Source organism: Sander lucioperca, chromosome 9, assembly GCF_008315115.2.
Source record: "Sander lucioperca isolate FBNREF2018 chromosome 9, SLUC_FBN_1.2, whole genome shotgun sequence".
Lineage (NCBI taxonomy): Eukaryota > Metazoa > Chordata > Actinopteri > Perciformes > Percidae > Sander > Sander lucioperca.
Window position 1 is genome coordinate 19805652 of NC_050181.1, and position 18757 is coordinate 19824408.

General features: G+C 41.1%; 1 protein-coding gene across 7 annotated transcripts in view; it reads left to right on the forward strand.

The window, feature by feature from the left end:
• Positions 1–18757, forward strand: part of LOC116055588 (nuclear receptor coactivator 2-like) — a 59599-nt gene that overhangs the window by 23892 nt on the left and 16950 nt on the right. For all 7 annotated transcript variants that reach the window (XM_031307603.2, XM_031307606.2, XM_031307604.2 and 4 more), the window contains 7 exons: positions 3679–3789; positions 6068–6240; positions 12370–12473; positions 14070–14247; positions 15600–15788; positions 17176–17277; positions 18373–18513. In XM_031307603.2, coding sequence (XP_031163463.2) covers positions 3698–3789; positions 6068–6240; positions 12370–12473; positions 14070–14247; positions 15600–15788; positions 17176–17277; positions 18373–18513 — 979 coding nt within the window. In that variant the 5' untranslated portion in view covers positions 3679–3697. The remainder of the gene's footprint in view (positions 1–3678; positions 3790–6067; positions 6241–12369; positions 12474–14069; positions 14248–15599; positions 15789–17175; positions 17278–18372; positions 18514–18757) is intronic.

Sequence of the window (18757 nt, forward strand, 5' to 3'; positions counted from 1 at the left end):
AGTCTGGAGCCCTGATGTTACCTCCAGTCAACATCAGCAATAATAATAACCTGTTGTCCACCAAAAGCGATTTTACGTTGTGCTCAGTGTTTCTGAACTTTCTTCATATTAACACAGTCCTGAGGAGAATTTCTTTTTTTTCCTACTCAATACAAACTCATCGATGCCTTTTTAATGTGTAGCTTGAAGGCATATTGAATGGCGAGATTAGTCTAGCCTAGTTTTGCTGCTTGATAACGAGATGGAAACACTAGCAACAGCATCTGTTTATATCTCTCCAATGATGAATGGCAGGTCTAACTAATTGATTTACACGTTGCATATGTGTTAGGGAGCTAATTTCACTGTTAATACAAAAGTGAGAATATTATCAAACTTCCAATCTACTTTCTGTTTACGTGTGCCCGAACGAAGACTTGAGGGTGCACGTTGACAAGAGACAAAACAAGAAGTAGACCTACCTTTAACTATTCTAAGAGTGTTTTCAGAATAATGTCTATCACATAAATATTCAAACAAAAAGATACTCTCTTTAGTACATGCCTGGTGAGCATTTTACTGACAGGCTTCCTGGCATGACTCTTCCTGAGTAAATAAAACATGCAACTGTACAAAGCAATAATACTGGTCGCTGCAGGAAATGTCAGCGGGATTGCTAAAGTCATTACAGTACATCTTCCAGGAACCACAAATGTCTGTACAAAATGTCCATGGCCAATCCATTCAGTAGATCCTCTCCTCTCCTCTCCTCCCCTCTGTTCTCCTCTCCTCTCCTCTCCTCTCTTGGTGTAATTAGGCCATGTTCTCCACCTTCCTCAGGCCTTATTATTCAGAGCAACAGATGCCCCTCTTCCGATTTTCGTCCTTCTGTCACCCCCACATCCACACCCACTTGGCTTATTTTACCACATTTGCACTTGCTGACTTGATGTCTGCACATACTACGCACCAATAAAGTCATTGTTCATCCTCATGTTTGATCCTTTTTCTACCCTACGTTCTACTGTACTATCCTTTTTATACTTCTTTTACATTTCCCTGCCACTTGCCCCTCCATTATTTTTCTCTTTCTTTCCTCCTCACTCTCTTTTCTCTCTCCCTCTCTGTTGTTTTTCTCTCTCCCTTATCCCTCTTTCCTGCCTTCATCTGCTTGGTGTCAGCCCCACAGACCGGCTGTTATGTAACAGTCAGGTGATGTGTTGGCCCATTAAAGGCCTAGCATCCTGACACACACTGGCTCTCCCCTGCTAGGAATGCTGGACTCGTCCTGTCTGTGATTGTGTACGAAAGTAAAGATTTGTCACGTTCATCTTTTTTGAAGAAAATATGTCAGTTTGCATTTTTGTTTCCTAAATCTTTGTCTAATAACCATCTCAGCAAGTTGTGAAAAATCATCATGTTCAAGTCATATCAGAGGAGCTAGAGAAGAAGATTACCAAAATGAAATGTCAAACTTTTTTGGAAGGTCTAAACCCAAAATTATGTTAAACTGTATGTTTAAAGGTCCCATATTATGCTTATTTTCAGTTATATTTTGGGTTTCTACTAGAACATATTAACATGATTTAATGTTCAACAACACATTCTTTTTATCATACTGTCTGTCTGAATATGACTGTATTCCCCCTCTGTCTGAAACTCTGTTTTAGCGTGTGTCTCTTTAAGCCCCCCTCCCCAAAAAGCCCAGTCTACTCAGATGGGGGGCAGTATATTCTAATGAGCCTGCATGTGACATGGGAAGGGGAGTCAAATCTGAGTGGCTTGTTGAATCCCATGTTATCTGATCTAGGCAGCCCACAAGAAACTGACTGGGTTGTCTTATTTCACAGTTTGAGGGTTGGTTGCACTCCAGATACCCAAATGTATGTGCATAAGCACTGAAAAAATGAGTTTTTCATAATATGTCCCCTTTAAAAACTAACCATACAGACTGCCACAGATATTGATCTCACTGACATCCGCACAATTGACTTAATAATTGCTAGTGTTGATTTCAGTATTGTTGGACTATTGACTATTGGATTTGCTTTTTTTGTAAGCCTTTTCACGAAATGTATAATATCTAAATCCAAGAAGCCAACTCGAAGGCTTTACGACATAAGGGCGACACTACCGGTCAAAAACGCCATAAAATTAATCTTAAAGATAGAGAAACGTAAAACGCTGTCAATTCCTGCATCCAACATCCACAAGAAAAGTAGACAATAGACAGGGTTACTGTGGGGTCTTAAAAAGCTAAAATTCCAAAATCTAAATTTTAGGCCTTAAAAAGTCTCAAATCTGCTGAGTGTAGTGTTCTAGGTTTGAAATCTTTTTCCCTACATCCATGCAACGCTCCCTGTAATGCTTATAGAAATGGTTTTTTTTTAATTCTGTGGTGTTGAAGTTCTTTCCTTCGCTATAGTCCGAATATAATTCGCTGTATATGTACAGATTATTATTATTACTTTGTGTCACTTTTATTCAATTGGAATACATTTATTCACTTTGCAAGTAGACTTTTTAGTAGACAAGTTGGACTTTTATGTTGTGCTATAAGTCTTAAAGTTCATTTATAAAGGTCTTAAAAAGGTCTTAAAAAATCTTAAATTTGACTTGGTGAAACCCTGAATAGATAAAAATCCTGCGTATAAGCAGTTAAAAATTCATATCCTATTCACAGCTGCGATCGCAAACGAATGGTACATTCAGTACAGTTATTATTTTCTATCCATCATAATGGCTAAGTAGGAGACTCGTAGACATGCTGAAAGTGGCTTCTTAAAGTCCCACAAAGACATGCACAGTGCTGAGTGGTGTCTGGCCAACAAGATGAGTTTTGTCATCAGTGTTTTGTAGAAGGTCTCACAGCATGAGGTGACCATATGGTGTAACTTTTCCCTGCCAATGTGTGTTTTATTTTTCTTTCCACCTACCTGCACTTTTCTTCTTTCACTTTTAATATAAAATATAATCAAGACAATTTTGCTCTAAACATGTCTTCTATTAAAGCCCGTCAGCTGAATTGCCAGACATGTTCATGTAAGAATAATGTGAATGCCTACATGGGCTATTTCTAACTGAAGTAATTATTGACACCTACTGTATTCCCCCTGGGCCTCCCACATAATGCCTGCATGATTATGCAGCATTTAAACAGGTTGTGTACATCTTGTCTGTTCATAACACTGTGGGTGAAAATGCTGTGAGGAGTAGAGAAGAAGTGTCAAGGCAGGGTGAGCTTTTTAATTTCCGTAATGCTCAGTTGCACTTGTGCTGCATGCATCTAAATTAAAAGCATCCTCATAATGGCATAGGCTTTAGTATTTTGCACATCGAAAAAAGAGGCAGTTTTAGATTCATACATCATAAGTTTAACAATAAACTATTTGGATATCTTTGACATCATGAGCATTATGTGTAACTTACCAAAGAACTGAGAAGTGAAAGTTCCCTGGCCTTGTACTCTAGCTGTAGTGTCTGAATATTATGTCAGGCACCTCCGGTAACTGATCTGCATTTGCATTGTTCAAACAGGTCTACGAACAGTTGTTAGGCTACTGTTACCTTAAAAAATAACTTTAAGGTGGCTGTTTCAACATGGCAATGCATTAAATGTTCCTTACATTTCTTTTAAAGCTCTGATTAATTTAGATCAGTTCTGACTCTCTTTCATTCGCTCCTCTTTTCTCTCTCTAGGTGCTGATATTTGCTGAAGATGAGTAGTGGGGGGGGAAACACCCCGGAGCCCCCCAGAGGGGGAGAGTCTCTGAAGAGGAAGGACTGTCAGTCAGACCTCTTGGGGCCCAGGTGAAGACCTTTTATTACCCAGTCTCAGTACATCTGTACTATAACACCACTGAGTCCTCACTGGAACATCAGCACATGCCTCTCTGCAAATGCAGTTTAGTCCGGAACCTCTTGGTTCATTTTCGATTTCCAAAAGGCGTTCTCTACGGCGGTAGTTAAAAATGCCAATCAGAGCACTGAAACATGTGACGGAGCGCTGAGCGATGGACAAAAGTAAACAGACTACAGTAGCATGCAGAGACGAGCTGCCATGGTGCCATCAGAATTTGAAAATAGTACTTCAACAGAAAGTTCCACATCAGCTGCAGCCATCTTGGTTGTTTTTCAAAAATGCCTCAACGGCGCTCCTCTTTACGTTGATGTTTATGTAGGGGGCGGTCGCCTACCAATCAGAAGGTTGGTGGTAAAATCCCTGGCCTTGCAGTCCCATGTGGAAGGTGTCCTTGGGCAAGACTCTGAACCCCGGATTGCTCCCGATGCTGCGCCATCGGGGTCTGAATGTTTGTGAATGTGATGAGCAGGTGGCACCTTGTATGGCAGCCTCGGCCACAGTGTGTGAATGTGTGTGAATGGTGAATGGTTCCTGTACTATGTTAAAGTGCTTTGAATAGCCGTTAAGACTAGAAAAGTGCAAGGTGAAAATAGAAAATCCAGTAAATAAGAATCTTCAACAAATACTTAAATATAAAAATACTTAAAAATACTGAAATAGTAGGTAATAGTCCTAATCATAGTAGTAATGGTAATGGTAGTAGTAGCAGTCAAAATAATAATCCTAATAATAATAATAATAATACCACCACTAATAATAATTATAATAACAGTAGTAAATACAGTCCATTTACATTCGCCGTAGTGTCCCTGTCGCGAGGGTGTGCAAGTCAAAAATGACGTCATCACGTATTTTGCACAAAGTGCGAAGGCTCCACAAGTTGTCAGTCCCTGTATCCAACCTGCCCTATATGAGATGAAGGGTTGTGATTGGCCCAACCAGGACCTGGTCAGCTGGAGATCTGTCTGACTGGGAGGGGGACCAGACATATCTGCCAGAGCAAATAAAACATGAGCTCGCAGATTCATCTGGTTCCCAGGCCATTTGAGCATGTTAAAAGTCAAGTTTGATTTCTTTTCAACAGATAATCAGTAATTTGTTATTAATGACAAGGATATATGGCTTGTTTATAAACAGGTGAAATAAAATGAATTAACACTTTTATCCAGTGGGTGAAAGTAAAAGCGGGGGGGAGAGAGAGGTTGGTGAAAGGAGTCGAGGCTCTCGCAGGTCGAAGAATGAAGAAAAATGCTGCTGCAGCATTTTTACAGACGGCCGTTTATATAAGGACTAACAAGTCATTGTGCTTTCACTGTCCAAGAGGATGTATGAAGGTCCACTCCACTGAGCTTCTAATGAGGACACATGGATGTTCTAGCTCAGATTGTAGTGAGGTTGTTAAGAAGTTGACTAGCTGTTAGAGTGAGTATAATTATACAAAAATTATACAAAATAATCCCTGCACAAAACCGTGCAAGGCAGGAAGTCCAACAAAACATAATAAAGAGGGGTCTTCAACGTTTTTTAAGCCAAGGACCCCTTAGCTGAGAGAGACACATCAGGGTCCCCCTACTATACAGTATATAGTATTATTAAGTTGCATATTAATCTTACAATACAATAACGTGTATGGCGGTCTACAGCCTTTCTACACACCTTTTTAGTGCATAGAATACTAAGCTATTAAAATAATAATTGTTGGCATAATTTTATACATTTTTGTTGTTAAACATACTGTACATGTGGCAGAGTGAATCCTTAGTGACCTTACCTACAAGCTAGTAAGCCTACCATAAATGTGATTTTTTTTTTTTTTTTCACAAAAAGGCTGATTTATATTTGCTAATAATATGTTGGATTCATGTAGAAAAATGTTTTTTGAAGAAAACTACCAAAACATTACAATAATTTGGAGGCCCCCCTGCAGTAACTCTGAGGACCCCTAGGGGTCCCGGACCCCCTGTTGAAGATCTCTGCAGTTGTCCCCAGTTGTAGTCATGATGCCATACAAGTAGCTAATGCTAGCACATCCAACTCAAATAAAGACAAAGTGTAAAACAGCAAATGTCCAGCTGGAGCCAAAGCATAGAAGAGCCTGCAAATTCTTCATCTAACCAACAAAATTCTTATATTGATGGTGAACTATCTAGATTATCATCATGTACATTTAATTTATTTTCGGTGTAAATTTGGACGATGTCATTGTTTCCCTCCCTGTCCCTGCAGCCCTAAGAGGAGCACTGAGAGGAGGAACCGGGAGCAGGAGAACAAGTACATCGAGGAGCTGGCCGAGCTGATCTTTGCCAACATCAACGACATGGACGACCTCAACGTCAAGCCGGACAAATGTGCCATCCTCAAAGAGACGGTGAAGCAGATCAGGCAGATCAAGGAGCAGGGTGAGGATCCCCTTTTGGTTCACACTTTTTGTTGCCCTGCTAATCTGAGGCAGGCAATGAAGTTGTTTTTCAAAAAAGCATTTCAGCTGGGAATTTATTTTAACAGAGCCGAGATGAGTTGAGAAGTTCAACTTCTAAGGAAAGAAGCGAGTAACATCAAACATGTTATCTAACTATTTCATAATGGAAGAGAGTCTCTATTCGTGTTCCCACAACCACAAACATGAAAAAAAGTGCCGGAGGAGAGTGACGTTGTTGGAGGAAGTGAAGACTCTTAAATAATGTCTTTATCAAGCTGAACAACAAATTAGATGATATGATATATACTCACAGGCTATACTTGTTCCACATTTAAAAAAAAAAAAAAAAGTGTGTATGTGTGAACACAGCCTGATTGTACTGTGTAAACCAAATTAAACCATTAAAAATGTGCAAACAACTCAAAAAAACGCCTGACTGTGATAGCACCATCAGAGCCTCTGTTAGGGTGCATTGAGCACCTAATGGAGATATGTTGATCCCTGAAAAGTACACAAGGTTCAAAATGGAATCCCTTCTAGCCCTGTCCTGTACATCTGCCAATAGAAGTGGAAGTCAGAAGGCCCAAAGGAACTGGATGTGAGGGTGAAACAGACGGAGGCAGAGCTGTTATGTCTGTAGAGGAAAGCAGGCAGATCTGCCCTGAGCTCGGCCTTCATATCTCCTGCTAGTCTTCCCTTTTTTCTCCTTTCTTTCACCTTCCCTCCCTCCTCTTCTGTCTTTTTCCTTTTTCCTATCCCTCTCTTCCCCACCCTTCCTCTCCCCCTGTCTCTCTTTTTCTCTCCTTTCTTACCTCTCTCCATCATCATCATCATCATCCCTCTCCTCTTTTTGTTCCTGCGGTCAGCCAGTTGGTGTCCACGTGTTTGTGTCTGAAAACAACAGCTGAATAAGCACACACGCACACACTCATACACACATAGATAATACACAAGTCACACAGCTGTCTGCTCGACTTCAGAGACCCACTGTTGTCCAGCAGCCCCAGTATTTAACTACTACAAAAGTAACACAACAATGGAATGAAACCAGCAGAAACATATAAATCATTACAACTTCATAAATAGTAGTGTGTGTGTGTGTGTGTGTGTGTGTGTGTGTGTGTGTGTGTGTGTGTGTGTGTGTGTGTGCGTGTGTGCGTGCGTGCGTGCGTGCGTGCGTGCGTGGGGGTCCACAAGTGTAATTGCAGGGTCATATTATAGATGCAAGATGAGTGTGCATGTGTGCCTCCATTTTTGTCAACTCAGCAGTTCCTGTGCTCACAGTGTTGGATGAAAAAGGAGTATCCAATAATAAATGGTGTGTGTGTGTGTGTGTGTGTGTGTGTGTGTATTACATATATACAGTGGCCGACAGGGGCAGACGCCCTGCAACTTAAGAAAACACACGCAAATAGACAAAACACAAGCAAATTAAGAAAACATCTTCATTAATTTGACAACACATGCGCAGCATTCAGCAAACGCGCTGCAAATACACACAACACAACCAAATACATAAATCTGCTGCAAATAAAAAACGATGCAAAAAGAAAAGCACACAAACCCAGAAAACAAATGCAACAAAAAAACGGTGTGCAACTGCTTTGAGATCATAGACTGTAAATATTAAATCTATGTTTGAGATCTGTTTTCTCTGGTTTGGTGGGTGTGTCTCGGCTCAGGTCAGCTGATACTCAATCAGCAGAGACGTCTGTAAACTCGTGGTGATAAAACATTTAAAACTACATCAGTGTTTAACGTTGACGTTTGTTTAAGTCATATTTCATGAGAGGGTTTCATTTCGAGGTCCGAAATTACTGAAGTGTAGGCCTCCTCAAGTATAATATTGTGATTATACAACAACGGTTACCAACAACATAAGTGATTAATCTGTATTCATATTGTGGAGCAATTCGCTCTTGAAATACAAAAACAGACAGGATTTCTAGTCCCTCCCTGTTTAGTAAACCAGCCAAATTACTGTGGGATTTATCAAACTGAAGAAATCCCGCCTGCACATATAAACACAGAACTACTTTGCTAACTCCAACATGTTGTAAGTAAGACATCTGCTGATAAAGTTATTGTATTCATTAGTATGATTGCCGTACTGTTTAGTTCACAAACATCCAACACACCAAAGTACAAAGACATAGGGACCAGACGCAAGCTTTTATTTTGAAAAGCTGAAGCTCGGGGACAGCACCAGCCGGGAGGGCATATATATATATATATATATATATATATATATATATATATATATATATATATATATATATATATATATATATATATATATATTAATTTAATATACAGTCTATGGACGGGAGGCATGAGACAGGAGTTCTCCAGACTGCAGCCATACCCGACTCTAATAAAAAGGCAGAGCGCTCTCTCCCCATGGGCTCTAAAATCCAGCTGTTCCCCTAGCTGCTCCCTCTAGAGGTCTGGAGAACTTCTGTTGTGTAATCTGGATGCAGCGTTTTTTTGTTGCATTTGTTTTCTGGGTTTGTGTGCTTTTCTTTTTGCATCATTTTTTATTTGCAGCGGGTTTATGTATTTGGTTGTGTTGTGTGCATTTGCAGTGCGTTTGCTGAATGCTGCGCATGTGTTGTCAATTAATGAAGATGTTTTCTTAAATTGCTTGTGTTTTGTCTATTTGCGTGTGTTTTCTTAAGTTGCAGGGTGTTTGTCCCTGTCGGCCACCGTACATATAGCATATTAAAGTGTTACACAAGCTTTGGAAAACGGAATAAAAACATTACAACATAAAGCACAAAACTATTTTGGGTTATACATTCAGTGTATACTTTGGCTAACAGTAACCAAAGGGTAAATTAAACTCTGTTGACTATTCTTTTTTCCCAAAATTTGGTTTGAAGTTGTTGCAGCCATGAACATACAGAGGCCATAGGTCAAAAGCCACAATGAGGGTGCACCTTGATTTTGCATGTGCAACTTTTTGAACTCCTCCGTTCCTTCAGGCTCTAAACCTGAACTCTCCGATGGATTCTTTGATTTAAAAAGAAGAAACACGTACTGCGACTTTAATATCCTCCAACCTACATGAGGTCCACTCCAAGCTCTACAGTGACAGGGTTTAAGTATGAAGGTAAATATGGTGCAAAAAGGGAGAGCTTGTAGAATACAATGTGAGAACTTGCAGAACAAAAAATCTGAACTTGTATGTTAAAATTTGCACTTGTAAAAATTTTATTTGCACTTGTAAAAATAAAATTTGCACTTGTAAAAAATATTCACACACATGTGATCTGAATTTGAAGTCATACAAAGAAAAAAAAACATGAGAGCTTGTAAAAAAAATCTGAACTTGTAAGTTGAAATTTGCACTTGTAGAAAATGTTCACACACCTGTATTCTGAATGTGAAGTTACAGAAAAAATATTCACAAATGTGTCTACACATTTCATGTTGATATTTACATGAACACAATGACAGCTGCAAACTTATAATGCAACATTTACTCGTATACTTTTTTTTTTTTTTTATTCTGGTTTATTTTCCATCACAACCACAACTCAGTGATTACAACCTCTGGAATCTGTCACTGCAACTTCACATATGAGCTCTCTCGCATCACAAAGTGGCCAATCTGCACCTCGACTTTCACAACACTCTTGACGATACATTTGGTGCAAAATTAATTTGTACCTGTGGACTTAGTCTGTGGAGCTCTGAGCTAACAGAACGGGAAAAGCCTTCTTATATACAGTCTATGGGAAAAGCAGGGTTTCTATCGCCAGATGAGGGACAACTCTGTCTGGCTTATTTATGTAGCATGGAAACTTGGTGGAATAGCATGCTAGCGTTAGCTAACTAGCAGCCAGCCCACTTCTAAATAAATACCTTTTAATTGTCTAAACATTTTTAACAGTCAAACTAAAACACTGGTGGTGAGCTCCACGGCCTGCAGCCGCAGACGGACCGTCATCAGTGGGTAACAGGTGCCAAGTTTCGCATCCCTGCCGAGAATTGCATCCACTCGGGAAAATAATGATTTTATAAGGCAAAGTACTGTTTAAAAACTAGGCAATAGTAAATCTCTTTGTCATGTTCATCAATAATGATTAGGATTTTAGAAGGTTTAGAGACATCAATGTTTTATCAGACTCTGTAGTAGCATTTCTTTGCTACCTAGATGCAATTTTCGGCAGCAATGAATTTTGCAGAAATGATTGTTTCTGCCCAAGCGGGTGCAATTCTTAGCAGGGATGCACAACATCAGCAAAGCAAGCTCTGGTCATGGCCGGGGGATGGGCCGCTGCTACCGGATGTGGGGCTCTCCGTGTCCCGCTGGAGCTCCGACTGCAGGTCGAGGTCGGCAGCGAAGCTTTCTGGCAAAAGCAGTGTTGCTACGCTGGTCGATCCCCACTGATGACGGTCCGTCTGCGGCTGCAGGACCTGGAGCTCACCGCCAGTGTTTTAGTTTGACTGTTAAAAAGTGTTTAGATAATTAAAAGGTATTTATTTAGAAGCGGGCTGGCTGCTAGTTAGCTAGCTAACGCTAGCATGCTATTCCACCAAGTTTCCATGCTACATAAATAAGCCAGACAGAGTTGTCCCTCATCTGGCGATAGAAACCCTGATTTTCCCATAGACTGTATATAAGAAGGCTTTTCCCGTTCTGTTAGCTCAGAGCTCCACAGCCTAAGTCCACAGGTACTAATTAGTTTTGCACCAAATGTATCGTCAAGAGTGTTGTGAAAGTCGAGGTGCGCAGATTGGCCACTTTGTGTTGCGAGAGAGCTCATATGTGAAGTTGCAGTGACAGATTCCAGAGGTTGTAATCACTGAGTTGTGGTTGTGATGGAAAATAAACCAGAATAAAAAAAAAAGTATACGAGTAAATGTTGCATTATAAGTTTGCAGCTGTCATTGTGTTCATGTAAATATCAACATGAAATGTGTAGACACATTTGTGAATATTTTTTCTGTAACTTCACATTCAGAATACAGGTGTGTGAACATTTTCTACAAGTGCAAATTTCAACTTACAAGTTCAGATTTTTTTTACAAGCTCTCATGTTTTTTTTCTTTGTATGACTTCAAATTCAGATCACATGTGTGTGAATATTTTTTACAAGTGCAAATTTTATTTTTACAAGTGCAAATTTTAACATACAAGTTCAGATTTTTTGTTCTGCAAGTTCTCACATTGTATTCTACAAGCTCTCCCTTTTTGCACCTTATTTACCTTCATACTTAAGGGCTGATGACTCTTTATAACTCTGGTCCCACAACAGGAATGTCAGCTATGTGGCCTAATGGGGCCATGGGAGGCTTAACAGTCCAGTGGTACAGCCAGGAAGCAGAGTGGAGCCTGGCCTCTAATATGGCTATAAATGTGTATAATGTACAGCACATTAGTGTAGTGATACATGCTCTCCATAACATTCCAGGCACTCAAACCTCTTGGTTTGACAGCGCATCATCACATTGGTGGAGCAGGACTTGTTAACCCTATACCTTACAGAAAATGTAACTTAGGAGAAACGAATGACTAGCCAATTAATGCAATCAGTAAAACATGCTCATGTACATGCAAACACAATGTGTGTGAGTGGGTGTGTGTTTGCCTGAGGGCGGCATCACCACAAAAACAATGTGACAGGCGGATTCACAAGAGGATTGTGCAGCTTTTGTGGCTGCTAAACCAGCACAAAAAGGACCTTGAGACGGGACAGATAGTGGTTACAAGTGGTGCGCAATTCATGGTGCTATCAGTGGCCTCATGCCATTCTTTGTGAATCTGCCCATCAGTGTTTTCTGGGAAGAGAAAATACTCACTAAGAGGCAGAGTTAAAGAAAAAGCTTCATTCTGACTAAATGGTCAGCCTTCCTCGTAATGTTGGGCCGTAACTTTGGACAGGCCATTTCACAACACCATCAGTCAGCCATGCATTCATTAAATTCCGAACTAAAAGATGGAATGAATTACATTTCTTCAAATTTAAAAATGAAAATACACACACACACACACACACACATACACACACACACACACACATAAATAGCCAAAGAAGTTTAAACTTTGAAACCTGAGACGTCTGTTGTGTTTAACCCCCTCTCTTTTCGTTGTCTTTTACAGAAAAAGCTCCAGTGGCTGATGCTGAGGAGGTGCAGAAGGCCGACGTCTCCTCCACAGGACAGGGTGTCATCGATAAAGACGCCCTTGGCCCCATGATGCTGGAGGTAGGTCCAGAAAACCTTTAGTCTGCTTCCGTTCATTATACTTTGAGGAAAGAAGTTTAAAGTTCAAAGCGATAGTGACACAAAACAGTGACGCCAGGACTGAATATTGAAACAAGGTTCTATTGACAACAGTGGCCTGTAATTGGCCTACTAACTAGTAGTCACATGTTTTACAACAGAAGAAATCAACAGTTTGAATTGAATAATCTTGTGTTTTAAAATGCAGCACTCCACCATAACTACACCTGCATGTGAGACATTTAGAACTGGTGCAACTTCTTTCTGACTTTAAATGGTGATGCTCTTCATAGTGACGCAGAGAGATAAGAGTTCCTCTGGCTAGCAGCTCCGGCATGCATCCTGTGTGTGTGTGTGTGTGTGTGTGTGTGTGTGTGTGTGTGTGTGTGTGTGTTTGTTTGTGTTTGGTGACATATAACGTATAACCCCCCCCCCCCCCCCCAACACAAGATGTGTGTGTGTGTGTGTGTGTGTGTGTTTGTGTTTGGTGTGACATATAACGTATAACCCCCCCCCCAACACACACACACACACACACACACACACACACACACACACACACACACTCTGGCTTTATATAGCTTTCACCAGCCGCAACATTGGTTGAGGTGTCTACTTGGAGATAAATATTATTCTCGCCAAGACCGTTTCTGTTCTGTTCTACACCAGTGTTAGGGGGATAAGCAGGCAGACGTACAGTCAGAAGCTTGGGTAGACATGTGGCAGTCTAAAGGACAAATCACAGTGTGTACATACAATGAAATAATTGAAAAAGACACACACTCAAACGCACTCACACACACACACACACACACACACACACACACACACACACTTGCTGTAATACCTTGAATTATAATAGCACACTGCGAGTTCTTTTTTTCGTAACATAATTAAAGAGCTTTTGTTTTAAGTTTTTATCCATTTTCACAGAAAAAAACACCCAGATTTATTTTAAAGTAAGCAGACAATGTTAAAACAAAATTGTTGCATTTGCTCCTGCAAGAAGACACTGTTTACTGTAGTTTACAGCATACATCTGAATATGATTCTGGTTAAAAAAAAAATGATGATACAAAAATTAAAAGATGCTGATCAAGTGCCAAATTTGCTCACATACAATCATTATAAATGGTTAAATGATTTTTTTATAATGTACTTTAGCAGGTGGAAGTAACACCTCAACTTTCACATCCACTTCTTTTAATTAAGTCTAATTAGCCTTTGGTGGAAAGTTCAGATTAACTTTAATTAACCTCCAATCTCCCCTATTTATCTCCCCTACCTTCTTTTTCTCTTTCACACTTCATATCTTCCCCTTCTCTCCCTCCTGCTGGCCTTATACGTTTGCTTCTTCCTCTAATCTCTCTCTATCTTGTCTTCTTTCTCCTTTCCTTTACTCTGGCCTCTCACTTTCTCTTCTTTCTTTTCCCTTTCTCCAAACTTCCCCGTATCTCTACTTTCCACCTCTTCTGTCTGTCTGTCCATCCATCTCCTCTTTCTCCTCTACCTTCCTGTTCTACTCCTCATTTCCTCCCTTCATCCCCTTGTCCCCGTCTCCTCTTCCTCACCCCTCAGGCCCTGGACGGCTTCTTTTTTGTGGTCAACATGGAGGGCAACATAGTGTTTGTCTCGGAGAACGTCAGCCAGTATTTGCGCTGCCAGCAGGAGGAGCTGATGAACACCAGTGTCTACAGCGTGCTGCATGTTGGAGATCACGCCGAATTCGTCAAGAACCTCCTGCCCAAGAGCCTGGGTAAGAAGCACAGAAAGTTTACTGGAACATGGTCTGATGGAGGAGCAATTTCAGATCATGTCAGATGTTCTCTGGCCACCAGATTGGAGGTCCTGCCATCATGACAAAACCTGGTCACTGCGTTTGTTAGTTCACAACAGTAAAGAAGAATGGGGAAGATTCTCCTCAGCTAGATGATCAAGAGCAAACAGACTTGATCAGGTCTAATCAGCCCAGGTTACATGTCTAGTAGCAGGTAATAGCTAGTAGTTTCTTGTCAACAGGATTACCTGCTTTGCTAAATTAGGTCAGCACTAGTCTATAACAATGACGTTCAGCAAAAACATGCATGCATTTATTCCAGCCAGAAGCAATAAAACAAAAGCCCCTTCAGCCTTGCCATGCTTTCCCCATTTTCCTGTGGTTAACCAAAGGTGTAGTCTATAATATATCCACGACGTTCCACTTCCTAGATTGTTCCATTTCAGTCGGAAATTCCGCCAGATTCCACTCTCTTCGGCCTGATGTCCGTCCCCTTCCTCTTTCTTTGTGTTCTTTGTCTAACCTCTGGTGGATTTGTGAGGACTATGGTTAACTGCTCCTCAGATCTCTGCAGGGTAAATCCAGACAGCTATCTAGACTATCTGTCCAATCTGAGTTTTCTGTTGCACGACTAAAACTACTTTTGAACGTACACATGTTCCAAAACGTGGAACATGTGTAGAAAAAGTTCATTCCCCAGGCTATTTTGCAGAGGCACCGTCATTGAGTCTGGCCCTTAGCACCGCCCAAGACAATTGTGATAGCTTTAAAGAAATACCAATAAACCAGAACACGTTTTTCGCCCATCCCAGAATTCTGTGTGGACTAGCCAGACCTTCCTGTGCAGCGCTGTGGAGGAAGGTCTGGTAATGCGAGACTAGGTAAACACTGCCCACTCGTCACAGTTAGTTGCAGGTAAACCTATAATAACATGCTACAGAGAATTCAACCAGTGTTACTGTTTCCACAGTAGGATACTTAAAAAAAGCACAGCTAACCGAATGGCTGGATAAGTATTTCCAATTTCCAGTGTCTCATTAGCCCAATATATTTTGACAGACCTTAATGGTAAAAGGTTTAGCTAAGAGCTAAAGTCCTCTTACTAATATGTGCATCTTCTGGGTTCAATAGCTCAACACTAACTGTATTAAACTTTTCTTAGCACTTTGGATACCTTACTAGGGGCTTTTACAATATTGGATATGGCTGTTTGGTGTTTCAATGTGCATGTTGGCACTTTAGATGCCAAATATGATCATTGCCTTTTTTTATTTAACATGCTTATGTTGACCACCTCCTCTTTGTTTTTGGTGTCTCTCTTTATCTTCCAGTCAATCATCGCAGCACTGATTCATCCAACAGGAACAGCCACACGTTCAACTGTCGTATGTTGGTCAACCCTAATGCCGACGGTGAAGCCCGGCCGGCGTCGGACCAGCAGGACGGGTCACAGCAGAAGTATGAGACCATGCAGTGTTTCGCCGTCTCCGAACCCAAGTCTATCAAGGAAGAGGGGGAAGGTACTGTTTTTAACTTATATTAGTTTGAATTTTCACTTTGTCTCTCTTGCCTTTACTGTTTTAATCCATGTTTGTTGTTTATTTGTTTCTCTTTCTTTTTTCTTTTATTAGGGCCCGAGCATGAAAGTGCGAGGAACCTATTGTTTTTGTAAAGATTATTATTATTTTTCTGCTGTACAATTACATTTTTGAGGGACTTTGGATGCTTGAAAACTTACAAATTCCGTAGCGCCTCCAAACGCACGCCAGGGTTGGAATAAAGTTTGGTGGGAGCATTGCTCTCAACTTGAGGAACATATTATATTTTTTAGAATTTCTTTCACAAGATAGGACGTCAGCCATCTTAAATTTTGTGCATTCATTTTCATTTTATAAACACGTTTGAGGACTTTACAGCGATTTGGTTCATGTGTGTTTAGCGGGCTCCGTAGCTCCCCCTAATGAGCGGGAGGCCTTTATTTGGACAAAATTGTTCCAATATTCGCAAAACGTGGTACCCACATTGCTCTCATCTTTTTGGACATGTTTCCAATTTGCTTACATTAGCTTCGCCCAACCGGAAGCCATTTTGAATTTTATGCGTTTTCCCTCTTTTGTTATTTCCACGTCGCTCTTTCTCTGTCTTCTAAGTTTTGCCCTTCCACTCCTACATGTTCTTTCGCGCTGTTATTTACTTCTTTCTCCATCTTTCTATTGTTGCCTTGACTTTCTGTCAATTTTCCATTACTTTCTCCATCCCCACTTTCCACAGTCTCTTGTGTCCTGTCCTCCTTTCATCAACACTCCTCTTCACTTTTTCTCCCATCTACCGGGAGAGACTAATTAGTGTGTGGCACTTTGTCATCTTCCCATCTTATCTTATCACAAACATACTGTACACACTAGGGAAAAGAAATCTGGTTGGCACTCTAATTTTAGATGTCTGACAACCAGATATTGTGCTAATCTCTCCCCCAACAGGAGGAGGATGTCTGGTGGACAGATTGAGGGCAGCAGGTTGAGATTGTGACGTAGGCTGATGTTAAAAAACTCAGGCTGAGTCTGAGATTGGGAGATCTTGACATCGATGGGGGTTAAAGGGAGTTCTGTCATAAATGCCTATGGTATAGGTTGTGATGTATAGTTCAGTGTCAAATGAGAAGTGGTATCTACAAACACACACACACACACACACACACACACACACACACACTTAGACACACACAGAGTGGGTAACCTTTAAGGTTTTTACCTCCCACCAAAAGAAAAGGGCAGTCACAATTGAAATCAAATTGTTGTAACAGCCGCACTCTCTTCCACCCTGCCTATATTTTTATATATTATATTTAGGTGTATGTGTAAGTGTTAGTTAAGGGTTATTTTAACCCAAGCTTTTCCAAACATGCAGACTTCCAGTCATGTCTCATCTGTGTGGCAAGAAGAGTCCCCGTCAAAGAGAGACCTGTGATGCCCACGTACGAGAGCTTCACCACGCGACAGGACCTTCAAGGTAGGACTGTCAATACACAGTGTGATCAATCAGTATAGTGTTGTGCCAGTATATAATGTTGTCCACATCCCATTCGATAAGTATGTTGTTTGAACATCAGTTTTTTATTATGAGGTCAGGACTAAGGGTCCTATCTTGCACCCAGCCTGACCTAAGTGTCTTTGCTAGTTTAAGACCGACGCAGTTGTCAGTTTCCCGTCCAGCACCCACGTCGTTTAAATATCAAATGCACCTGACCCCATCTGTGGCCTATGGGCGTGCTGGTCTTGCAGGGAGGTGTGTTCAGGTGCATTCTGGGCGTGCTGGTCTTACAGGGAGGTGTGTTCAGGTGCATTCTGGGCATGCTGGTCTTACAGGGAGGTGTGTTCAGGTGCATTCTGGGCGTATTGCTATCTTGAGGCAGCGGAAAGTGATCGCACCATTGACAAACAAAAACCTGGTCTAAACAGCATTTCATTGTTATTTTAACAGAGCATTAGTAAAATGTTCCTAGGCTTGTGCACAGCATGCACACACTATGCTTGTTACACACACAGGGACGCACAGCAGCACACAAACATGCAAAAGATTAAAAATAGTATTATTGTGTATATCTTTATATACATGGAATACCTCTTGGGACAGAGGATTGAGAGACGACGGAAAATCTCTCCTTCCTGTTCAGCAAATCCTCCATCATAACAGCAATGCTCCAAGGTCCAAACGCGCCTGGCTTTTAAAGGGAATGGGAGATGATCTCTGATTGGTTTATTGCATGTTACGCCCAAAACACACCTATGATTAATGAAGACACAAAATACAACCCTTTTGAACCATGCGCCCGGCGCACGGACCCTTTTTTCCGCCGTCAAACTAGCAAAAGTGGATTCGTACACGCCCTAAACGCACCTGCGCCGGGCGCTTCATGCCGTGCGCTTAGATCGTTAAAATAGGGCCCCAAAAGCTCCTACAGCAGGGTGGATGTTTGCTGACACAGGGCTGGAACTCTAGTTAAGTGGCGGTTACACTACTAAGTAATGACTCTACTGCTCCATAGCAGGCAAACATCTAAAGCCTGACAGTAATCTGCTAACATCAGGTCTTTTACCTTTCCAGGTAAGATCACGTCCCTGGACACCAGTCTGCTCCGTGCGTCCATGAAGCCGGGCTGGGAGGACCTTGTTCGGCGTTGCATTCAGAGGTTTCACCTGCAGAATGAAAGGGATATGTCCTTCGCTAAGAAACACCAGCAAGATGGTGAGTAAGGCAGTTCGGAGCTCAATGTGCAGCCTGTAACTGATCATTTTTATACTATAACATTCTCCATATTATCTTCTTTTGGTTCTTTTCATTCTTTTTGAGTTTTGCAATTCTTGATTTTCTTGGGTTCAACGTGGACTTGTTAAGGGCTCAGTGCTTTAGAAGCATCATATATCCATGCTGGAAAAGTTCCATGTATTAAGTACACCTGTAGCAATAAAGGGTCTCTAAAGAATATTTT